The sequence below is a fragment of the Pristis pectinata genome, chromosome 24 (assembly GCF_009764475.1).
Source record: "Pristis pectinata isolate sPriPec2 chromosome 24, sPriPec2.1.pri, whole genome shotgun sequence".
Classification (NCBI taxonomy): Eukaryota; Metazoa; Chordata; class Chondrichthyes; order Rhinopristiformes; family Pristidae; genus Pristis; species Pristis pectinata.
Window position 1 is genome coordinate 29,018,208 of NC_067428.1, and position 25,981 is coordinate 29,044,188.

Sequence of the window (25,981 nt, forward strand, 5' to 3'; positions counted from 1 at the left end):
GAAGTGCGCACCATCTACAAATTGCACTGCAGTTACTCACCTAGGATGCTACTACAGCAACTCCCAACTCCATGCTTTATCATGCTGGTGGCTCTGACTGGAGCCCAGAGGTTTAACGTTGTATCAGAGATGCAGAAGATTGGTGGCAGAGGCTGGGGAGGTTGCAGTGACCCCAGACCCAGGTCCAAGCCTGGGACAGAGCAGTAGTGAGAGTCGGGTTGCCAACCGCTCGTCACCTGCCGTCCTCCCTCTGCGGTGATCCGCAGGGTATCGCTGATGCGGGATTCAAAGATGCTATTGCCATTGCATGTCAAGCTCAGGTGGTTAGGCTTCCTCCTGTTGGAGGTCAGTGCCTGACAATGTGAGGTCAGATTGTGCCCAGGCCTTCCTCGAGGGAAGGTGAGGTGATTTGGCTGAAGACTGTGGGAAGCCAGTTTGGATCATCCACTGGGCACTTGTGACTGAAAATAGTGCAGGTTCTTCTACCATGGCTTTGGCTAACATTCTGCTTTTGTTGTGGAATTGGGATGACCTCCTGTCAGCTGTTTAATTACACACCACCATTAAATGGGATCAATGTAGAATTAGTGTAAATGTGTGGTTTGATGGTTGGCGTGGACTCGGTGGGCCAAAGGGCCTGTTTCCATGCTGTATCTCTCTATCGCCAACAATACAACTAAAAACAGTGAACGAATGTTTGGGATGCCATTGAGAATCTCAAATCGTATTATTCCCCCCCAACCCTCCTCTCCCCGAGCCCACAAAAGTTTAGCCAAAAAGTGCACCATTTCCAAAACCAGGTACGCATCTGCCCTATCAGAATTGAGAATCAGGTTTATTATCACTGACATATGTTGTGAAATTTGTTGTTTTGCGGCAGCAGTACAGTGCAGGACATAAAGACATAAAAGTTACAATAAGTTACAAAAATAAATAAATAGTGCAAAAGAGGAATAATGAGGGTTTATGGACCGTTCAGAAATCTGATGGCGGAGGGGAAGAAGCTGTTTCTGAAAAGTTGGGTGTGGGTCTTCAGGCTCCTGTACCTCCTCCCCGATGGTAAGATTTCTTTATTAGTCACATGTACATCCAAACACACAGTGAAATGCATCTTTTTGCATAGAGTGTTCTGGGGGCAGCCCTCAAGTGTTACCACGTTTCCGGCACCAACATAGCATGCCCACAGCTTCCTAACTAGTACGTCTTTGGAACGTGGGAGGAAACCAGAGCACCCAGAGGAAACCCACAGAGACACAGGGAGAACGTACAAACTCCCTACAGACAGCGGCCGGAATTGAACCTGGGTCGCTGGTGCTGTAATAGTGTTACGCGAACCACTACACTACTGTGCCTGCTGTGTAGTAATGTGAGGAGGGCATGTCCCGGTTGGTGAAGGTCCTTAAAGATGGATGCCCCTACCAGTTGCAGAGGCCAGACCCGCATTGGCAGCAACTTGAGAACCAACAGAGTTGGAGTGGAGGTAAGTCATCTCGAGAGGGTTTTCGCAGGTTGGAGAACCGTGAAGCCCCTCTTTGACTCTCCCGTGCACTGGCGGGAAGCGACAAAGGAGAACGTCAAGAGGTTCTTCATCCGCAGAGGGCTCCAGAAAGCATGACAGAGTCAGGGGGAACTGTGCCAACTCCCAACAGACCTGCAGCAACTTCTCCTTCTGCAGTCGAGGGAGGTGGATGTGAGGGAGGAACTCCGAGGGGCGAAGAGCCGGCAAGCCCAGCTCCACGCCTCCAAATCCTCCAAGATTATCTTCCAATCGAGGAACGACCTACAGACCTTTCCAACTAGTGCAGTGACTGAACTTCCCTTCGCAACCATTCGACCCAATGCAGAGTTTATAACCTGGAGCCTGGTCGGTAAATTTATGCTGATGCAAATTGCATGTTTGCATTGGATTGAATCTCAGGACATTCCACCACCCAAGGCAGGAACCCACCCTTTAGTTCTCTCCGTCTATCCGCATCACGTGCTCGAAAGCAGCCGCCCGACCTAATTAGAATATAATCTCTGTGGTTGGCTGTCAGTGCACCCCCCCTACAACTCCGCTTTGGTGCAATCCTCAATCCCCTACCGTGTTACCATTAAATCCACTTTTTCAGAGGAGAAAGAACACTTTTTGGGCTTGGCGTTAAATAGGAGGATTTTAAGCGCGGGAAGATAATAGTCACGTTGCCAAACGACGCGGGAGAGAAGGCAGAGCGTGCAATCATTGCCGCGGGAAGTCATGGGCTCCCCCATCCCCGGGAGTTGGTCGCGCCGGCGGCAGAGCGCTCACGGTCGCTCAGTTCATGCCGGCCCAAGATGGCCGAGGCTCGGGCTCTGGCGGCGGGGAGTCACGAAAGGGATATGATGACAAATTACGTTTGAACTTTTTTTTTGACTCACTCATATATTAAAAGAAATCAACGCCCCCTTTTTTTTCTCTTCCACCCCTTTCGCTCTTCCACCTCGCCTCTCAGTTTCCCCCCTCCCCTCTCCTCCTCCTCCTCCTCCTCCCCTCTTTTATTTTTCTCCGGTTGTGTGTTTTTGTCCAAAACCTTTCCAATCCGTCAAGACATAGCATGATAGTACCAGGAAGAAAATGGGCGAGAAGCACGAACTGCGTCTTAAGAGCCCAGTGGGTGCGGAAGCTGCTGTGTATCCCTGGCCCTTACCGGTCTATGTAAGTGGAGGGAAAAAGCGACCATTAGCAGAGGTTGTTCGCGGGCTCTTGGGCGGCGACAGGGCGGGAGGAAGGGGCGAGCGCGGATTCGGGCCCGGCCGCTTCTCGTTGCCCCCCTCAAACCTTCTCCTTAACGTCGTTGGAGCTTCAGCTGGAGGGGAGGGAAAGGTTTTGGGGGTTGTCCTGAGCCGGTGTCCGGGCTCTTTGTCTCAGCAGGGGCCGGCCCTGTAAAGGATCACTGTTGGGCTTGTGATTTTTCTTTTGAAATGTGCCTGACGGGTGAGGGGCGGTTGTTTGTCGAGGGCGTTGATGATTTCAAACCCAAGTCCCCATTGTGTTGGGAATGGCTTCAGTCACTGGCAGCCTTTCCTTCCACACACACCCCCCCCCCCCCTCTCTCTCTCTCTCTCTCTCCCCGCCCTGTAAATGTGACCCTAGGCTGACTTTATTTTTGCTGACCCGTTTCAGATCGGGAGGCCCAACTCTGTCCACTAAACACGGCGTGCAAATTTTCTCTCGGTTCTCAGCGGGCTGTTTATGGAAGTGTAATTTCTACTTTCAGTTTATAACAGTTTACCACGTGCTGGTTTTCTTTCTTCCCCCCTGTTGGTAGCTTTGATTATTCTGCGCGGTTTTTGAGTTTAAACTCTTAATCAGGACTGAAGCATACTAGTGTGGAAACTGTCTCTGTTTGCTGTCTGTTTTGACTTCGGAATGACTGGAATTCATGAGCGATGGCTTTTTCTGGACGTGTGTCTGCTCCTAATGAAGTTTAGATAGCACGGCCACTTGTCCCCTGGAACCGAAACGTGTATGTCTTTTTTAAACGCATACGTTAAAGTTGTCAGTTTTTTTTTCGGCAATAAAACGATGTCAGCCTGGGTGTCGAGGTTGCTTGCGCCTGTGGTATAATGACCATGCGTTGTTATGGTTTGATAGTACACGGCTCCGCGCTGACGTTCCCGCAGGCAGTGGGAGGGGAGACTCGTTTTGGCTGATCGTCATTAAACAGCTGTTGGCTCAAAATGATACCATGTTCAACAGGATAAGGGAAAAGACGAGGGTTTTTCCCTGCATAGGTTGCATATTGTCTTACGTGAATGTCTACTACTAAAAATGCCACATGATATTAGAACCTAATTTGTACATTTTAGAAACTTGCGTACTGTTAATATCTGATTCATTATGAGTCACATTCGTTAGTAAGTTGTGGCAACTGTTTGCATTTTTGTTTTTTCTACACAATTTACAGAATGTGCATATACATCCGCATTGCCATTGGAAGAATGACACACGATTTGTAAACAGTGGAGTCATAGTATAAAATATTGCAGGGTAATGGAATTGAGGTCATCTGATTACTAATGTTTAAGGTTTTAGAGCAAATGGGGCTCTGGTGAGGCTGGATCTGTAGTATTTTGGACACGTCTGGTCTCCCGACCTAAGGAAGGATGTACTTGCAATAGAACGAGTGTGACAAAGGTTCACCAGATTAATTATTATTGGGGATAGAGGGGAGGGGTTGTCACATGAGGAAGATTAAGCAGGCTTTGCATACAGTGGTATATTTGGTCGAGCTGCTCTGGGTCCTGGGCTCCAGTGACCTGGGTTCCATCCTGGTTTTCTGTGCTGTCTGTGTGGAGTGTCCATGTTCTCCCTGTGACCATGTGAGTTTCTTCCCCGGATGCAATGGTTTTCTCCCACATCCCAAAGACAATAGGTTGGTAGGTTAGTTGGCCATTGTAACTTGCCTCTAGTGTGTGGGAGAGGGGGGAATTGATGGGAATTGATGGAAATGTGGGGAGAATAGATTACTGGGAAAATTAATGTCTGTAGACTTGACCTCCAGTGTTGTAAGGAGATATGGAGAAGTTCTGTAGAATTTGGAAGAAGGAAAGGTGATCTGTTAAATTTTTTTTTATGGATCTTAACAGGACTAATGCAAGATTGGGATGTCTCAAACTTTGGGGTCACAGTTTCAAAATAAGGGGTTGTCTATTCAGGGCAAAGCTGATAGTTTCTTCACTGAGAGCAGTGAATCCTTGGAATTCTCTATCCAAGAGGGCTGTGGAGGCTCAGATTCAGAACAGACTGAAGGCAGAGATAGATTTTTGGATGTTAAAGGAATTGAGGGATCATAGGAAAATAGTTGCAGAGGTGAAAAATCAGCCATCACCTTATGGAAAGATGCAACATACTTAGAATCAGATTTATTATCACTGATGTATTTTGTGAAATTTGCTGTCTTGCAGCAGCAGTACTGTGCAAGACATAAAGACATTTAAAATTACTATAAGTTACAAAAATAAATAAATGGTGCAAAAGAGGAATAATGAGATAGTGTTCATGGACTGTTCAGTAATCTGACGGTGGAGGGGAAGAAGCTATTCCTGAAACTTAAGGGGCTTTTTGGCCTACCATGTTTCCAGTTTTCATTTTGTTTTGTTAGCTGTTACTTATACAATTTGCTTTATTGTGGGGAAAACACTTTGAATTACAAGGTGTTGCATTCCAGTACATATTTCATGTTTTTTGGAAAAATGTGAAAGGGACGTTAACACTTGGCAAGTTTTCAGCAGGAATTAATTGGGCTTGTTTTTGTTTATGATTCAAATAATACATTTTGAACTTTTGAAACTTATTCGCTTGTAAAACTTACTTTGAAGATCTAAGTAGTTAAAATTGGATCTGGGATATTGTACAAAAAAAAATGTACCTTTCATGCTTCAGCTTGATAACCTTTATCTCCCACAAACTTTTGAGCTAAAGCTCCATGTTTGCCACATTTCGAGAATATTGGGTTAAGTTAATGTTACATTTAGTTTCTCGGAGTATTCTAATAAGCATTGAATATGTGGTCAGACTTGCAAGTCCTTGTGGGCTGGAGTGATGTGATTATTAATATAGCCACAAGCACACGTAGCCGAAAAAAAGTGAGACCTATGATGTTACCAGTGGAAATTTAACTTTGGTTAGAGATTGTATTGCAATACAGTAAAAAAACACTATTTGTCTAATGCTCAATGTAATCATTGGGAAAGTGGAGAATATTTTAATATTCCTCAATAGATTGTGCAGAATTATTCACAGCAACTTGCATTAATATAGGAGGACTGGACAAAAACTTTTACTTCAATGCATGTATTTATAGTGTCCCAAGCTGCTGGTGTGATCATGAAGAGAGATTGGTTCAGGTGACAAAAGGTTTGATTTAAGATGCATGTTTTAAGCAATTTGTAAAAAGGAGCAGGGGTGCAGAGTGGGAGAGAACTGTATGGATGGAAGCAGAACCTAGTGCTTGGGCATGCTTGTGCTGAGATAATTAAAGTAAGAATGTCTGGGCATATTTGAACTTGTTTCTTCTCCTGAAAACTTTATTATTGACGTATGTCTTGTTGATATTTGGTATTGTGATATTTTCAAAAGTAGGCCACCTTGATGTATGACTCTAGGCAGTAAATTTTGATACATTAGTTGACAAATATAAGGGCTGACACTAATCCCGATATCTGAGATTTGTACAGTTTCCAGAATGCAATTAGGTAGCAGTGAAACACTGGTTAATTCCTCCTTTTATTTCTTGTCTGGGGCTGATGGCTATGTGGAGTTGTTTGCCTGTAGGACATATCCACTTGTACCAGTTGACCATCAGGCATTGCAATCCTGGGAAAACTTGTTATTCCCATTTGATAACTGTCTAAGTTATCAGTTAAATTATGCAAGATAATTTGGATTTTGCTTCACTGCCTGTATACATTCAATTTAATTTGTACTGCATATTTTAAAATTGATTTTATTTACAATGGCTGGTTTATTTGGTTTGGGTTCTATAGTCACAGTTGGTTGTCATTACTGTGTCCTCCATTGTTTTCAACTTTAATGTGTGGGGCAGTAATGAGTTTTTCCCTTTGCATATTGTGACATAACTTTTGTGCATGGTTTTCCTCAGTATTTTAAAATACTGCATTTCTGCTGTATTATTGCGCTCCACACACACTCCTCTCTACCCCATCTTTGATAAGCTGGAATGCAGTGACACCTCTTCTTGATCACTTGTATGACTGATTGCATCTTTTTTCATTGTGTTCAGTTCAGGAGTTGAGTAAAATGAGAATTTTGACGTTGCATGCTGCTATAAAATGTCAAATATCATGTAAATGTTCTTCCTACATATTCAAGAATGTGGTAATACACATGTCTCATTTATGTTGTCAAGTAAGTTTTTTTTTCCTGAACATTTTCTGAGATTCCCATTGCAGTGAAACTCCTTTAAATTTTAAGAAGAATTTTCCAGTGGCTTAAAAACAGGATCTTTGTAATTTTTAACCACGAAGCTGTCTTTGTCTTTTTAACCTTTTTTTTGTTGCAATTACAATGGATTCTTCATTAGTTTTGGCAAAATTTCTATTCTATCGAGTAAACATTGTTGACTTGTATTGATAAATGAGAATTCAAAAATCAAATGCTTATGTAACATGTTGGAAATTTACAACAGTTTGGTGTATTCCCCATCTTGTTGGGTTTTAGAACTTCTGGAGAAATGGTGCAATTGCTAACTTTGCATGCTGTTGTCACTGATATAGCAGAGAATTATCAATTTATACAGCTTTGTGTAGGGAGTAGCCTTCTGTTACTCAAGTGCCATTCTTAGAATTTGAGTCTTATTCATAGAACGAGCAGGACATGCTGGAGTACTTTATACCCGAGGTAAATGAATGTTAGCATGTGAAGATAATATGGGTTAAAGGGCTGGAGTTGAAGAATGATTAAAAACAAGTCTTGCAAAGATTTCTGAAAATTAATGAAGGGATGTAAAAGTCTTCTTGGAGTGATGGTGGAAAAAATGAATGAAATGAGGAATAAGGAGTAGAACACTATGAAATAGAAAATGTCAGTAGGGGTATAAGACTCTCAATTCAATAATGTACAGGTGGAGGCTCTCTAGTTCAGCCAGTTTATCTCCCATAATTCTGATAAATGGTATATCACAAAATAAACACTACCTACTCTTTAATACCATACTGTGATAGGCAATAAAGGACAACAAATTGGCTAATTTGAGGAAAGAAAATGCCTTTCCAACCTTGAAAGATGATTGAATGTAATCCAGGATTTTGGTGTGGCTCTGAATTTCCTGAAATGCATGTTTTTATTTGAGCTGATTGGAGATTATCAGAAGCAGGTACAGTTCATGCTTGAAGGGATTCAGTGGGTTGGTGTTCAGCACAAGACAGCAGCCTTTTCAAGAAGTCCATTGTTCTCTGGCTAAAAAACACCTCCTGACTTCTAACCTAAATCTGACTTGCACAATTTAAAATTGTGAGCCCTGGCCTTGACTAAGTTACTTAATTGGAGCAGACTGTCAACTGAAGTATAGTCAATTTCCAAAAAAATGTATAAATCTAATTTGATCAGGCCAAAGTCCAGCTTGTCTAAAGTGTAGGCTGCAATTCTTTTAGTGCATTTTATTGCTGAGATGCTTTTAGTGTGAATTAGTTTATTGCCCTCTTCTGCATTTTTTTCTGAAGCCAATCGTATGAAGGGACGAAAACAAAACTGTATTCTGAGGCCTAACCTGCTTTTCAATAGGAAATTTTATGTTTTGCCTTTTTCCCGCAAATGTACTTAAGCTCAATCTCACTATTGTTTCATGATATTTGCTTGTGTATGTTTAGAGATATTTGTACCAGATCTTTCTCCACTTTTTCAATGCTTTTTATTTTGAGGGGCATATGATTGAGCCTAACCCATTTGCTTAACACTGCTTTTGTCCAAGCCAGTCATGAGCCCAGTGTTCCAACACCATTAATTCGCCTGAAGCCCTAATGCTCTCCTTTCTTGCAGAAATCCCCCACCTCCCCACATCCAGATTATTTATAAGCATCAATCCCTGCTGGATACCATTGTTGATGGGTTTCCAAGATGGTTCAAGTGTATCCAGGTGTACTTTCCAATTTTGTCCTGCTGGTCAAATTTTATTCTAGCTCCATTTGCTATCAGTCATTTTGGTGTATTTCATGCTAAGCTGGTGGATGACCGCAGGCACAGTAATATAACAGTTAGCGTAATGCTATTACAGTGCTAGTGACCTAGGTTCAATTCTGCCACTGTCTGTAAGGAGTTTGTATGTTCTCCCCGTGTCTGTGTGGGTTTCCTCCGGGTGCTCTGGTTTCATCTGGTCGAACTGGTCTATTGTTTTAAGTCTTAATTCTTAGAAACAAAATTTTCATCTAATTTAATACCAGTTTTATTAAAAATAACAGTTGCAAGGGAACTCTCTTATTCGGAATCTATCCTGGAATTTCCTCCTTTGGTCAAGTACAATTTTAATTGTTCTGACTTTCCATCTACCTATGCCAATGAGCCACTTTTACTATCATCTTTTAACTGATGTAATTGCAGTCTGTTCTTTCTTTATCAATACCCTGTGTTCACTGCGTTAATTGAGGATTACATGCCATTTAATTTTGGGCATTTTTGTGTATGTTTTATTTGTCTTTATACCAAACCATTTAGTCACCTTTTGCTTTTTATCACATTGGTTCCTTGTGTTTAATTTTTTTCTCTTAAATCTTGTTCTGCAACATTCTTCTTTTGTACTCTGTTGGTCTCATCATTACTCAGGTTAGCCAGTTTATCATTTTGCATTAACTGAATAAGATTATGGAGGCAGAAAAGAAATACTGATTGTGTGAATTGATTTGTGCAGATATGGGAGCAGTAAAGTATAGGTTTAAACCCGTTAGAATATAAGCATTGGAACTAGGGTATACTGTAACTAAAATATGAAGTTGTAAGGCAAGGTTAAGAATTTGATTGGCAGAAAGCAGCTGGTGGGGCAAAGGTGGGTTGAGGTAGTGAGGAAAGTCTTGGTATTGGAAATTTTCCTAGAGCTCTTTCTATGCCATTCTTTCATGAGATCCGAATTGCAAAATTTAAATTTTATCTGGCATGATTTGTTCATGCCCTTCTGCATGTGAGTTCAAAAGAACCTCCGAAGGTCCAATTTGTCATGCCAAATATCTTTAATATGGTGACCCAACAAAAACATAATTCAGCTGCTGTATTTACAATGTGAGTGGCCCCTAAATTGCAAAATTACTTTCAATGTCAATTTGACCCTTGCTGACTGAATTAACAAAATTCCAGTAACTCTTAAGGTTATTAATTTCAAAAATATTCAGTATTTAATTTTAATAACAGCCTATAAAAGAGATTATAATGTAATAAGTACAGGCAGACCCCAGATTACATGAGGGTTCTGTTCCTTAGAATGGGTCTGTATACCGGTTTCTTTGTATATCAGAAATGTTTTCTATAGCTACACATAATGTACTCTATCTCTCTGCATATACTTGCTATAATTCTTTCAGTTCATCAAAATTCACCCTAACACTACCAATAATTCAACAAATAGAATATATATTGTATCCACTTATTCATGAATGGCACGAAACACTTATTTTCAATAGTATCTTGAAAAATGTCTGGGAGAATTTGTGTAAAGTTGGACTTCTGTAAGTCAGGTCATCTGTAACCTAGGGAGCTCCTGTGCCATTTACAATGATGTGTACAGATCTAATATTCAATATAACTTGAAGAAAAAAATGTCAATTTTGTAGAAGGTATAATGCTACTTCTGTGAAAATTTTATTTCTATCTATGCATGAATGTTTTATTCTAAAATGTGAGCAGCAGTTGGAATAGTTCTTCGCTATTGCAAAGCAGAAAACAGATTTGCATTAATGAAATTGAGTGGCAGTCAAAATTCACCACTGCCTTGTATGCACCAGCACGGCCTTTGGTCAATTGAGAGGGAGCGTATTTGAAGATCAACACTTCAGATGTGGTACAAAACTTAATGGTCTACCAGGCACCAGTAATCCCTGCCTCCCCATGTGCTTCTGAGACATGGACTCCTGGAGCTGGCATCTCAAGGCTCTGTAAAAATGCCACCAACACTATCTTCACAAATTCCTCTAAATTCCCTAGAAGAATTAGTGAATCAACATTGGTATTCTCTCCCAGGCCAAAGTCCCCACCATTAAAACCCTTGTTGAACAGGCCATACCATACCATTGGAATGTTTGACACCAGACACCCTGCTCCAAGTTCTATCTTGGGAGAAGATTACCAGGTAGTGAGAGAGAGATTCAAGTACGTGCTCAAAGTTTCTTTGAAGTCCAGCATTCCCACCGACTCCTGGGTACTTCTGGTCCATGATCTCTCAAATTGTTGGAGAGGAAACATTTGGATAGTATTCCCAATCAGAGGCCATGCATCGGGAGCATAGAAGTCCTGTGTAAGAGGTCAGAGGAGTGAACCACCTTACAGACTGCCCAGCCTATCAGTTACCTCTTGCCCCAGCCGTGGAAGAGTCTGCAGTTCCCAAATTGGGCTTAGAAGCTGGAGTGTAAATAAATCATCTTGATCCCAAGGGACTGACTAATGAGTCAAAGTGTCCTAATGACTGTAATTTGATATTTTTGCTGTAATGTTGCATTTATGGATTATTTGACAGTGGAATCCTGATATATGGATGCAGATATTTAATTTGCCCTTTTCAAAGAAGATACTTTAAACATCTTGGTGTTTCAGCTTTTTTAAAGCAGAACCTTGCTCTTTATCAGCAATATAATACTTTTGGCAGTAAAATTGTTTATCTTGACCTAGGTGTGTCTAACACTGATTCGAGGGATGTGAGTGTAATATTTATATGCTGACACTCGTGTGCAGTCATCAAAGAGTGCTGCACTGTCAGGGGTATTGTCTTTTATATGAAGTTTTAAACCAAGGCCCCGCCTTTTCTCTCAGATTGAAGCAAAATCTCTCAGGTTCTCATGTCAGTCAGTTTCAGAAGTTAACAATTTTATGATGCTGCTCTCGCTTCTCTATGGCAAATACGATTTCAATTATGATTGGAAATAATCCTGTCCTGTTGGTTAATAAATTGCACTCCTATCAAAACCTCTCTTGAAAATCTTATTGGCTTCTTGTGTGCATGGTAAGAGAATGTGACTCAGTTGGTGGCTGTTTTGGAGCTTGGGAGTTGTACTTAGTGGCATTGCTCATGTTTGTTTATTTTATCTGGTCACTATTGCATTGTTGTTTGTGGGATCGTGCTATGCACAAATGGGCATTTCCCACATTACAAGAGTGACTCAAGTTCAAAACCACTACTTGTCTTTATAGTGCTTTGGGGTACCCCAAGGTCCTGAAAGGTTTTCCCTAAATGCACGTATTCTAGAGTTATACCATCTTTATTCACTTTAAAATATCAACAAATTGCATTCAGGCTGAGTAATCTGCATCTCTTGAGCCAAGCATTGGTTACTGCTGAGTTAATAAATAAGTGCATAGTTGAAGGATCAAGACCATAAGGTTGGGAAGCAAAAGAAAACATTGGTTAGAAGTACATGAATTGTGTTAGGCTGGTTTGTTTACCTTTCATTACTACAAGCTTATTAGGTTCTTTAGTTAACAGTTTTTAAAGTAAATACTGTGTCTGGGTATATCTTGTGCATTAAAGATATTCTTGTGCTAGAGAGAATTAATATATATGTTCCTGGGTAACAAACAGGTTCCATTTTTACAGAGGTCCATAAGTTGATTTTGTCCATAAATCAGAAAATGCACAGAAGTCGCTCTATGGTAACTATACATCCACACAATATTGTAATGAGTGGCATCAAAAGCACAAGACTGTTAGGAATGAACAGTCACTAAAAGTGGAGACAGAAAAGAAACAGGTTCTGTCATTTGTCGGAATGAACATATGTACATATGTTGGACTTTAATATTAATCGGAGCTCATTCATACGTAGGGATGTCCATAAGTCAGGCATATGTAACCCAGAGGCAGCAGTTTATATAAAGAAATTTTGATTTCTTTTTAAAATGGAAGAGCTTGGATATTTTTAAAATGTAAAATTTGAATAATATACAAAAAATAACACGTTGGATTAGCTGAAGAATTCATTGATTAGGCTTGAGCCAATGCTGTTGAAGATTCATAAGTTTAACATTCTGAGAGATTTCATTATTTGATGTTTCCATTTTACTGAATTTCGAGTTCACCACAGAAAGTTGATTAAAATTTAATCTAGGTTACCATGCCTTCCCTGCAAGAAGACCTCATTCATAAAACTGAATTGGATAGCAGATGGGTAGTTATATACATGTTCAATTCTAAAATGGAAATGCTTGAAGAACAAACATTGTTTTGTAAATCCTGCACAATGAAGCCATATTAAACATAACGTACAAGTAAACTTCCATGGAGTGTTTTTTGTTAACCTTTTCGGCAAATTATTGTCTTTGCAAACTCGTTGTTTGTACTCTTTTTCTCTGCCTCCCTTCATCCCACCCAAATCTATTGATTAGTGTTTTGTATTTTAAATTTTGTGACTGATTTTAAATAAGTTGGATATGTGGTTAAAAGCATGGCAGGTGTAGACTAACACTAAAAAATGTGAGATTATCCACTTTGTAGAAACAGAATGACAGATAATCTGGATGGTGATAGATTTGGAAAAGGGAACTTGCAGAGAGATCTAGGAATCCTTATTCACCAGTTGCTGAAAACACCTATTTGGGTGCAGCAAATGGTATGTTGGTCTTTGCTAGAGGATTTGAGAGCAGGAGCAAGGATGTTGGTGCAGCTAAACAGGACCAGGGCAAGACCCCATCTGGAATTGTGTGTGCAGTTTGGCCTCATCAGAGGATGTTTTCTCACCAAGGACACAGTGCAATAAAGGCTTACTTGGCCGATTCCTGGGATGGCTGTGTTGATGTATGATTTGGGGTTAGGCTATGTTCATTGCAGTATAGAAGAATGAGAGGGTATTAATGATCATTTTGAATGGTGGGCAAAGCCAAATGGCCTATTCCTGTTTACTGTGATCTCTGTATTGTGCAATGATGAAACATGTATGTATATTTGTCTTGGGCCATAATTTTTTTTCCAGTTTCACTGCTGGTTTTTGATTAGTAGATTGGAAGTTGGCAGTCATGAGTAAATGAAAATAAAAAAAACATATTCTGGAAATCTGAAACAAAACCAAAAAACATTAATGTACTATAACTGTCCCCATTAAGCCATTTCGACTCATCCGATCTGAAACTCCCTTTGTTCTCCACATCCCTTCTACTGAAAATGCACTTGCATCTCTCTTCCCAGTTCTGACAAAGGGTCGCAGGCATGAAACATTGACTGTTTCTCTTTCTATGGATGCTGCATGACTTGCTGAGATTTTCCAGTATTTTCTATTTTCCATCATGAGTAAATTTGCTCTTACTGGTGAAAGAAGTAGCAGTAGGAAAAAAATTGATTTTAATTTTGATTCTCAATAGGAAATCTGAAATGGTTAAAAATATGTGCCTATAAATCTAATGTGTGACCTCGCTGCTGTGCTGAGACCCACATCCTTGTTTTTGTTACCTCGAGTGAAATTTCAACATAATTGGTGACTATCAACTCTCTCTACTTTCACAACTTATCATTTGTGCAGAGCTTTTTGGTACTTTCATTCCATCCTGTACTAACACCTCTTTGTACCCTCAGAACTCCCCATCTCTGAACCCCTTCACTCTGAGTATATTATCTAAGTCTGGTCTTTGACCTTCTCCTCCCCTCCTACAGATTCCATCCCTTCAAGCCTTACAGCACCCTCCATCTCCAGCTATATGTGGCCACACTTCTGGTAATGATTCGGGTCCTCAGTAGATCTAATCTCGATGAAGACTAGTGTTAGGCAAGGTTTGTCATTGCCCTGATATTTTAGGTTTCCACACCACAGTGTTATACTTGGCCTTCAGTAAGCTTCTCACTGAAGTGGAGCTAATGTACAGGACTAATGGGAAACTGTTTGACCTACAGTGCTTACATTGAAGTCAAGGTCAATCCCTAACTTCAGTTGTTGTGTCATATTATACAGCTGACACTTGTATATGTGTATGTTCAGCAGCTGAGCTCCAAGTCATCATTGGCTCATCCACACTCCACATTCACAAGATAAAGGTCCTCTACCAACCTATCTCACTATACAACACCCCCACCATCCGACAGTAGTTTATGTGAGACCTTGGGAATTGTGAACTACTTGTATCTTGGGAGCCACCTCTCAGTGATAGCAGACATCAGTGATGAAATTCACCGTTGCTTTCATTGTGTCAGCATAGCCTTTGGCTGGCTGACTGAGGAAAAGGGCGTTTGAAGGTCAAGATCTCAAACTTGGCATAAAACAGTTGGTTTGCCAGGTAGCAGTAATCCCTACCGTCCTGTACGCTTCTGCTGAGGTTTGGACTGCCTACAACAGGCATCACTGGAAAATACCCACTTGTGAAGTCTCTGCAAAATCCTCTAAATCTGTAGGAAAGATGAGGTAATCAATGTTGATGTCTTCTACTGGGGGGGGGGGGGGGGGGAGCAGTGTTAAAAATCCAACACCCTTACTGACTCCTGGGATTCCTTGCTCAAAATAGAGAACAAACATTTGGCATGGTATTCAGAACCTCAAATCCATGGGTTTGGAGAGCACAGAAAGACAGTAAATGGTGGAGAGAGTAAACCATCTCACATCATCGGTTCCATTGTATATCTCTCGCTCCATTTGTGGAAACAAAAGCAAGTCACCCTTAATCCTGAGGGACCATCTGATTTGTACTCAACTGCTTTATTGTACTTGCTAACATTCGATGGCACCCGTTCTCCATTTTATTAACTTGAGCCTGTCCTTTAGTATTCCTCAGTACTTTGCTCACAAAAATATTATTGTTGGAAACATTTGATGATCTGTTTGTCTTTGTCCACATTTTAGTTGCACATAGAATAGGAAGGATTGCAGAGTTGGTAGTGAGTTGCAATGCAAAATAATCCCTTAATGAGACATTTTAATTAACTCCTTACTTGGCTGTCTTTACTATTGAATACAAGTAATTTGAACTTTAATCTTTGTAATGGTATTTCATAGGGTACTTTATCAAATATTTTAAATATTTGTTTCAGTGCCTTTGTGCAGTAACCTCTAAAGAATTTTGTAAGTCACCAGACAAAATTTAAGGGTTAGTTCTACAAATGTATAAGGGCTGCTAACCTCAAGTGGCTTTAGAATGCAAAATTCACATGCCAACTATAACATGCCACAGTAGTTGCTAGGTTTGCTTTTAAGAAATGAGGCATCTTAAGAATATAAATGGGGAACACTTTTTTTTTGGAGAGTAGTAATACAAACTTGGAGGAGGAAAAATTGATCTGTGAGATTTCTGGAAAAGCCCAAGCTCCAATAAATTAGATGTCAACTGTGTAGCCTGGTTTAAAAGTTATATTGGTGATTATTCATTCTCTCCTTCCCTTCCCCTTTGGCTTCTGGACCATTGACTCTGTTGCTTTCCATTAATGGATGTTTCATGAATATTTCAGGAAAATGTATTACAATGCCAGTTACAACTCCTGCAAAAGCTATATTTTAAGTAATACTGGTTTCTAGGAAATCAGTATTCCAAATTTCATACCAACCTATTTACTGCTGTCCCCAAACTTTTAATCATTGTATTGAAAAGTTGGTCCTGTCCTTTTTGGCTACTGACTGACTTTTCCATAAAACTGGAGGAATTTATTTCTGAGCTCTATGAAATGAGTTGAATTATATTGTGGATACTTAAAATGTTTTTGAGATCTGCGTTAGTTATGGGAAATTGGATTTTGGCACTAGTGACATTACTGATTCTTTGAAACTACAAGATATGAACATACAGCAATCTAGTGCTCCACAGTTTTGCTAATTTCTTAGAAATTGTCAATTTAGTTAACTCGACTAACTTGAAATTTCCATCAACTTAAAGAATCATGCATTTTCTCTACACTCTTGTCAAATTCCTTGTATCCATGTTAAAATAGAAACTAAAAGTTTATCGCTCTCTAGTACATCTTCCCAATGGAAATGATTTAGGGAAGTGGATGTCGTCTGTAAATTTTTATGTTGAATTTACTTTTTCTTTCTAATGTATTGGATCTGACTTGAGAATGGAGACAATTTTGCCTGCACACCCTTCCTTTAGTTATCTTCTATCTCTCAGATTGCTACCCATGAAAATTTTACTTAATCTTATTCTCCATGACCAGTCCATGCATAATAGCACTGCCGATGATGCCTTTCGTCGATATGAAGATTGAGGGTAGACTTGGTAGAGATTAGCCAGATTGGATTTCCCTTGTGTTTTGTGGTCAGGACATACCTGAGCAATTTTTCACATTGCTCACATGGATCAACATTGCCAGTGTACTGGAACAGCTTGGCTGAGGACTCAGTGCAACTCGTTCTGGAACACACATCTTCAGTGCTGTAATCAAGATGTTTAATCCCAGGGCTTTCGCTGTATCCGGTGCTCTCAGCTGTTTCTTGATATCACGGGCTGAATTATATTGGCAGATGACTGGCTTCTGTGGTGGGTGGTGATCTCAGGAGGCAGTAGATGGATCATCCACTTGAAACCTTGGGCTAAGCATGGATGTAAATTCTTCAGCCTTGTGTTTAGCAGTCATGCTGGACTATTCCATGGTGGAGGATGGGGATGTTCTTGGAGCAACCTCCTGTTAACTGTTTAATGTTTCACAACCTGGATGTGACCGAATTGCAGAGTTTTAATCTTATGCGTTGTTTTTGGAATTGCTTAATTCTGCCTATTGCAGGTTTTCTTGTGCTCTTTATCATGCACATAATTTTGTGTTTTAGCTTCACCAGATTGGCACTTCATTTTTAAGAATCTATGGTGTTGATCCCTTCTGCACTCATTGTACCAGGATTGATCCTGTGGCTTGATTGTAATGTTAAAGTGAGGAATCTGCTGGGCGTTCTTGTTAGCAGTTTTGTTGTGGATGATCCATAGTGTCTTATGGATGTCCATTTTAGAGCTGTCATATATTTTCAGCCTATCCCCTTCAGCACAAACATAGTGCCATAGAAGCATTGACAAGCTGTGCAAGCCTGGTCCACAAAATGGCTGAAAGTCTTTGGCCTTTGAAAAGTTGTGCCGTCCAGTTTGCTGCGTATCAAAGCGGGCATTTTTTTCATCACCTCTCAATTTCCCTGATACAGAGAAGCAGTCAAAACCTATTTGAAAAATCAAATGATTAACAAGTCAACAAAGATGATAAAACAAAATCTTGAAAAATATTTAAAATCAGCTAAAAATAAAAAGCTTTTCAGAATAAAAATATTACAGTAGACACATAATTAAGAGCCTGTAAATGCTTTATTTTTTTGTCTCTCTTCCTTGGAATCCTAAAATCTCTGTTCAGATGAATGGGCTTACAGATCCTATGCACGGTCAAACCTGGTACTGGATCCATGAACAGATCCACACCTTAGATGGTGCGGAGTTTCACTGACTTGTGTTTTGCTAACTCCATGAACAGTCCACTGGGGGAGTTGTGACAAATTTCCTGCAATAAAGTGTCAACGAGTTTGGTATTTCTGAGTTTGGATAAGTTTGAGCTGAAATCCTGAACTTGTTAGCAATTCCATATGGAACAAAGGCATCTACCAGCAAGTTCTGGATCATTGTGCTAGTGTGAGATCATCCACTTTGAATCTGAGAAGGAAAAGGATTTGGATGTCCAGGTATGCACATCACATAAATTAATACTCAAGGCTAATGGAAACTAATCTTCATCTCAGAGGTTGAATACGGGATTTCTACATTTGGGTTTAAAAGAGTGCATGTTAAGAGGATTTTGGGGACAGGTATAACAATACGATGCATCTCTATAGAACTCTGGTTAGGCTGCATTTAGACTATCGCGTGCAGTTTTGGTCACCTCACTACAGGAAGGATGTTGAGTCTTTAGAGAGGGTGCAGAGGAGGTTTACTAGGATGCTGCCTGCATTAGAGGGCATGTGCTATCAGGAGATGCTGGACAAACTTGGGCTCTTTTCTCTGGAGCAGAGGAGGCTGAGGGGTGATCTGTTGGAAGTATTAAGTTATGAGGGGCATAGATAGGGTGGACAAGCGACATCTTTTTTCCCATTTATTGAGCAATCCAATACCAGAGGGCAGGCATTTAAGGTGAGAGGGGGTAGGATCAGACCAAATGTAAGGGGCACGTTTTTTTAACTCAGTGGTGGATGCCTGGAATGTGTTGCCTGATAGGTTGATGGAGGCATATTCTTTGGGGGCTTTTAGGAGGGGCTTGGATAGGCACATGAATGAGAGGAATATGGGATTTCTGCAGGTAGAAGGGATGCCAAAGGGCCTGTTCTGTGCTGTACTGTTCTGTGTAATATCCAGAATGGTGCCAGGGCTCAAGTGTTCAGACAAGTTGCAGAAATTTTCATTGCATTTCCTTTTATCTTATGTGGTTGAGGGGTGATTTAATCAAGGTATTTGTACTGGTATAAGTAGTTAGTAAAGTGGATGTGTAAAAACTGTCCTTTGGATGAGTTCTGATTAATGGACTATAATTAGAATTGGAGCTTGGCCATTTAGGAATAAAACCAGGAAGCTCCTCTCTCTCGTATAGTGCAAAATCTCAGAATTGTATCCCTTTGTTTCTCCCCACCCAAATCCACTCACCCCTTCCACCACCCCAGAAGAGGTGCTGTAAACAATGTCAATTGAAATTTTCAAGGATTGAGATTAACAGATTTTATTTGGCAGGCTGTCAAATTAGACTACAAAGTGAAGTAGGTACAAATCAGTTGTGATCTAACTGGATGGCATATGCCAGGGGCTGACTAACCTATTAAGTATGTATTTGGTTTGGTTGTGTTTGTGTGCAAATTATGGATATTTAAGGCACTGCTGTGTTTTTGAGTTGGACCTAATCTTGATTTAAAACACTTGAGGGACATCTATGCATCTATATTTAAGCCCATATCTAATTTGCCAAAGGAGCATCTGCATCTAATTAGATGTACAGCAGATTGTTTCTCTCCTTAAGGATTTTACAATTGTTATATTGTTGCTCTTTTTGTCTGCAGGACAAACATCACGATGCTGCTCATGAAATTATTGAAACCATCCGGTAAGAATTGAAGTTAAATTCAAACTATTTTGTAGATTTTGTTTGTATTCTCTTTCCTAGAAATCTCTTGTAATTTAGAGGTTGTGTATGTTCGTAATTAGGAATTGTTCTAAAATCTAATTAAGTTCTTTAAAGAATCAGGCTAAGTACTTCATAATAAATGGAACAATCACATATTTAAAATAGTACTTCCAGCTACCCCAGGTACAGATGGTTGCGATACATAATCTCAGTTCAGTATTGAAGTTAATAGAATTTTTAAATCCAAATTCTCATTAGAGTTTGCTACGTTTTTATGCTTCTTGACACCTATTTAGTGGTTGGCTTGTCTTGAGTTAAAAACAATTATGCATAATTAATAAGCTGGAATTGTATCTTACCAAGCTGAATTTCTTATTGAGCTGCTTTCCCCATTGAGCAAATAAGATTCACTCTTCCATTTCAATTCCATTTCTTTCTAATTGTAACTCTGAAAATTAAGCAGTCCATGTCTGTATGCAGCAAGACTTCAATGTTGAAACATAGGCTGATATGTGGGACAGCACTGAGACATGGACTGATATGTGGCAAGTAATACTCACAGCACAAAGATGAGAGAGAGACCCTTGGAATTCAGTAGTATTTCTATTTCTGGGCCACACATCATTGAGCTGCAGCTCAACTGGACTAGCCACGTGAATACTGATAGCTCTGAGAAAAGCTGGAGGCCAGTTACCCTGTGTTGAATGACTGGCCTTCTGATGTGGACACCCCTAAGGTTTTCATCTACACGGCACAAGTCAGGAGTGTGATGCTTTGTTTGCTTGGATGAGCGCAGGTTCAAGCTCCACACCATACAGAATGAATTAGTGAGCTTGATTAGCACCCCATTGACTACTAGCATACTCTGACTGCATGTCACCATCCACAAAATGCACTGCACTTGCCTGGGTTATTCCAATGCAATCCCAAGCCCAATATTCTACCATCAAGAAGGCTGAAGGCAGAAGATGCCTGTGAACATCACCAGTTCCAAGTCACGTGCCATTCTGATTTTAATGCATCTCTTTCCTTTGTCTAAATCTTGGATTCCCTACCAACAGCAGAGTAGGAGTATCTTCACCAGGTAGGTAGCAGTAGCTTGAGATGGCAGCTCATTACTACCTTCTCGAGCAATTGGGAATGGGCATTAAATGCTGCCCTTGCCAGTGATGGCAGCATACTGAACAATAAAACAGCCAACCAATCTTATTCCTGTAAATTAGATGTAATGGTCTTGTAGATTTAATCATTCTCTGTAATCACCTTTGTTTCTTTCTCTTAATTCAACAAGTTTCTGGTCTTGTGAACCAAGTGGTGAATGATTTAAGTGGACAAGAAATTTGTGCAAATTATTGTCCATTCAGAATAGTGACCTAAAATTAATATTTTAAGTGGTTTAAGTTTGCAGGTTGGTTCAATTTCTATGCTATAGTACCATTCCTGCCTGAGGAGTTGAACAGTCAGTTGAAATTTAATGTTTGAGCCAGCAATCCCCTATCCAATACCAACAATTTAATTGTCATTTATTTCATCTGCAATTTGTTGGATCTTGCGTAGATAAGTTAGTTGCTGTGTTTGTCCATTTGCAGAATAACCTGGAGTCTCTTCCTAATTCCCGGGATGGAGGTGTTTTTGGGGGGGGGGGGGGGTGGGAGGTTGTGGCATTACTCGCATGAGACATTAAGCAGGTTGGGCCCATCTTCCATCAAGTTTGGAAGAAAGAGAAGTTATCTCATTGAAACAAACAAAGTTCTGATTGGTCCAGATAGGTGGGATGCAGGGATGATGTATCCCCCTGGCTGAGACATTTAGAATTAGGGTTGACCAGTGAGGAATGACCTAAGAAATTTCTTCATTTGGGTAGTGAATCTTTAAAGTTCTCTGCCCAAGGGGCTGTGAAGGTTCACATATTCAGGACTGGGATAGCTGGGAATTGAGGGGTATGGGGTTTGTGCAGTAAAATGATGCCGAAGTAAAAGATCAGTCATGGGTGGGCACAGTAGTATAGCAGTTAGTGTAACGCTGTTAGTGACTTGGGTTCAATTCCGGCCACTGTCTGTAAGGAGTTTGTACCTTCTCCCCATGACTGCGTGGATTTCTTCCAGGTGCTCCGGTTTCCTCCCACATTCCAAAGACGTATGGGTTAGGAAGTTATGGGCATGTTATGTTGACACCAGAAGCATGGCGATACTTGTGGGCTGCCCCAGAACACTACACACAAGATGCATTTCACTGTGTGTTTCAACGTACATGTGACTAATAAATCTCGTATTGAATGACAGAGTAGGAGCATGGGACTGAATTGCTATTCTTCCATTTCTCATGATGGTGTCATATTTGAAATAAACAATCTCCGATATTTACCAGGGAGAGGGGTGAGGTAGAGTCTAATGTCATCAGCATAATTTGAAAGCTGGTAATATTTTGATCTCACCATGAATGCTCTTGTAGAGAGTTGGCGTAAGAGAGAATCTGGGATTGATGCTGGTGATATGAAATGTAATTCTGTGGGAGTAGGAATAGAAAGATGGCAGGTGGTTATATTTGACTGTCATTGATTGAAAAAGGCAAGTAGAGTCTTAAATGGATAATGTTGGAGAGGTGGCAGAGGAGATCAAAAGCCTGTTATCTGTTTGTGCATTATCTTTTGTGTTGCTTGGACTTTACTTATGATTGATTTTTGCTTAGCACTTTGAGGGCATTTCTCTAGATCAGCTTGGTCATTGTGCTGGAACCACTTAAGTCAGGAAGGCATTAAAAATGAAGACAATAGGAAGGAGTTATAAAACATATTGGCAAGATTGAGCAACTGTTGTATTTTGTTTCAGATGGGTTTGTGAAGAGGTCCCTGATCTTAAGCTTGCTATGGAAAACTACGTGCTAGTGGACTATGATACCAAATGGTAAGGATGTTATTGATGTCTCCTAACTTTTAATTCAATGAATGTGCATCCATTTCATTGTGAATAATGCTAATGCTGGAGAAATGTACATTATTGTGAAATATTATTTCTAGTTTACAAGTATTGGAAATGCAGGCAGTTAAACAAATTTCAAATATCCATCCTAAGATATTTAAAATTAAACTCTTCAATCTGAGAAGTTAACCCTATTTCTCTTGCCACAGATGTGGCCTGACCTGCCAGCATTTTTTGTTTATATTTCAGATTTCCAGGATCTGCAGTTTTTATTTTGGTTTTCAAAACTATGTTATTCATTCTAAGGGATGAAAACTGCAAGTCCTGTATTGGAATTGACAGATCTGAGATTCTAAACCTATTGCATTCTTAACTCTGTTTATATAATGACTGGTAATGTTTGTGTAGGGGTTCTCTAATATGAAACATTTACTTGAGAGCTCACAATATGAAAATTACTATCATGCCTTAACCAATTAGAGTGGTAATAATGTGAATTAAGTTACATTTTTATAAATTAACATAACCTTATGTTTAGTTAATTTATTATTTCCTTAATCTTTAGTTTTGGGTTGGGGGAGATTTATGGGCTTCTTTCCTGAACCACTGAGCAGTTTGACACAGTTGAGAGGCTTTGTAGGTAGATGAATGAATTGGGTGTTTTTTTTTGGCCAGACTGCAGTGGGATTGGTTGGCTTTCCTTATCTGAAGGTCTCCCTGCATTTTTGGTGGGGTGGGAAGATTTATTAAGGGAATATGGATGTTGCTGGAAATGCATTTATTGTTTATCCCTAATTAGTGCTGAAGTGAAGAGGTTTAACTGCCTTGGTCCGGGAGTTACATATAGGGTGGACGTCAGATTTCTTTGTCTGAAGGTCATTAGTGAATCAGGTTTTTGCAATAGTCTTGAAGTTTCATTGTCACAGTTGCTAGACTTCATTCCAGATTTATTTAATTACTTGAACTAAAATTACATGGGAGTCACTGTGGTATTCAAGTTTGTCTTGAGGCCAGAACTCTGGCTGCTAATTTACCTGCTACTCTATTGCATTTCATTGAACCTAAGGGTCTTTTGGATGGTCTGACAGGTTTTTGTTAACATTTTCAAGTTTGTAATATTGTATCTAAATTGTGGTATTGGAGTTCCCATTCTCTGGATATTTAGTCCAGCAACACAAGCACTCTGTTACTGTATTCATATTCATTCCATTGTATAATCTGCATGTTTCTATTAGTCTCACATCAATACTTGGTTTCAGTTTTCCCTTATTGAAAGTGCATATATGACCCTCTCTTTGGCTTTGTAAATTTGGTCTATGGGCATTTGTGGGTTTTGTTTCTTTAACTGACTTGTAGATTGTTTATATATAGAATTCTCCACAAACCTTTGTGTATGTATTCTGGATGTAGAGCATTTCTTTGTTTTCTACAAAATTAAGCTCAGTTGGTTTGATGTTGAATGCAGTAGTTTCTTCACTGATTACTCAAACGTTAAAGGCCTCAATCCAAAGGACATCTGCCGTTTAATTCTCTTTCCATTCTCCCATGTTTTGCAACTATAATTTCCTACTGTGTTTCTGATTGCAGGAAATTTGTTCCCTACATAGCCAATTTAGAACAAGGATTCTTTTTAAGAAAAAGAAATCTATGCATTTTTATAAAGCGTATGGAAGACAGAATAGTTATGTCCTTGGCTGATCAAGTAAACGAAACATATGAATTTGAGCTTGTCTACTATCACTCATTTGTGCACACCATTAATAGAAGCTGAAAGGGGTGGGCAAGCTTTGGACCTGGTCTAGGAAGTAGCTTAGACTACAAGCCAAGAAAGGTACAGAATCTTTCTGGATTTCTTAAAAATGCATGAATATTTTGCTTACTGGCTTTGATAAACAAGTTTCACTAACTGGAGTCTGGTTTTTGAATACATCTCAAAATGACTAGGTTCTGACCATAGTACTTGATACTAGTTTCTCATCAGCTCAGTTTGATTTTGGCTTTATTTCGTGGACTCTGAAAGATCTTTTTCAAAAGAAACAATCTGTGTTTAAGCAATGTGTTTTTATGTACAGATTAAACTAGAAGTAGAAGATTGTTTTCTTTCATTATTGTATGTCAAAGTTTAGTCAGTTGTTATACCCTGCACAATACATATTGTAGAAACAGTAGTGTGAGGACTTTCGCTGTGATAACCACAGCGAATAATCATTTTGCTTGTATTACTTTTCATTTTGAATGTTTTCCTCTTATTGTTTAAACTGTTATCCTTCTAGCTTTGAAAGCATGCAAAAGCTATGTGAGAAGTACAACCGGGCCATGGATAGCATTCAGCAGTTGGTGAGTATTTCGGTTTTGATTTATTTGTAGTATTTAAATTAAATGTTGCAAATTATTTTTAAAAAAAAAAGTAATTTTAGTCTGTTCCATGTTCAGGCTGAAATCCATCTTCTCATTGACTTTGGTTTCACTGCCTTGTCACTTTCTGGTTTCTGGCTTTTTTGAATAATTCTCCTTTCTTACAATATGCATGTATCTCAATTCCAGCAGAGAACAAAATCCAGGTTATAGATGTGGAATGTGAGAGTTGGTCTGGGATGCATCTGAATGATGGACTAAGTGGGGTTCAGTTTTGATTTGTATTTGGAGCCGTAGTCTAATGTAGTCTCTTTGTAATTGATAGTTTAATTTGGAAAAGTGGAGAGAAGGAAAGTTGCGATAGATTTTGAATGAAAACATTGACAGGTACTGAAATGTAAGAGTTAGGATGGGAACATGTTTGGCTGTCTATTTAGTTGTCTCCTACTCCTAAATGGATGCATTTAGTGAGGATTTCATCAGGTGGATTATCAAATCGAGGAATGAGGAGATAACTGACTCATTCTTTTCCTGGACTCAGCAGCAGCATAGTGGCCTTTCATGATCTATTTTGTACTTTGATTAAATTCTCAGAAAAGTGGTTGTGTTACTACTTTCTAATTTGGGATTGAATTGAAGTGGTGAGAATGCTGTGCATGGCTAGTATTTCAAACTGAAACCCATTGAAAGTTGTTAGAAAATATTTAATTAGTGGGAACTTAATGATTGCTTTTAGTTTCTTGCCTTTGCTTTAGAGAGAGACTCTGCTGCAAAAACTTGAGAGTATCCAAAGCATGTTCTTGTTCTAACTTGCACTGTTCTGTTCACTTCTTAGTTCTGTGGTCACTAATCAACTTTGGTTCCCAGTTAAGTAGTACCTCTATTTATAATCCTCCTGCTCATTTGGAAATTCATCCGTGAGCTCACCTCTTTCTTGTTTCGGTGACTTCTTCTAGTCCTATAACTCCAAGAGACATGCTCTTGGCGCTG

The 25,981-nt window shown here is 39.7% G+C and overlaps 1 protein-coding gene across 2 annotated transcripts in view; it reads left to right on the forward strand.

The window, feature by feature from the left end:
• The first annotated feature begins 2,292 nt into the window (after nucleotides 1–2,292).
• Nucleotides 2,293–25,981, forward strand: part of dot1l (DOT1-like histone H3K79 methyltransferase) — a 91,629-nt gene continuing 67,940 nt past the window's right edge. The window contains exons 1-4 of one of the 2 annotated variants that reach the window (XM_052037599.1): nucleotides 2,293–2,674; nucleotides 19,654–19,697; nucleotides 22,547–22,621; nucleotides 24,910–24,973. In XM_052037599.1, coding sequence (XP_051893559.1) covers nucleotides 2,594–2,674; nucleotides 19,654–19,697; nucleotides 22,547–22,621; nucleotides 24,910–24,973 — 264 coding nt within the window. In that variant the 5' untranslated portion in view covers nucleotides 2,293–2,593. The remainder of the gene's footprint in view (nucleotides 2,675–19,653; nucleotides 19,698–22,546; nucleotides 22,622–24,909; nucleotides 24,974–25,981) is intronic. The other variant, XM_052037600.1, reaches the window with a different exon arrangement.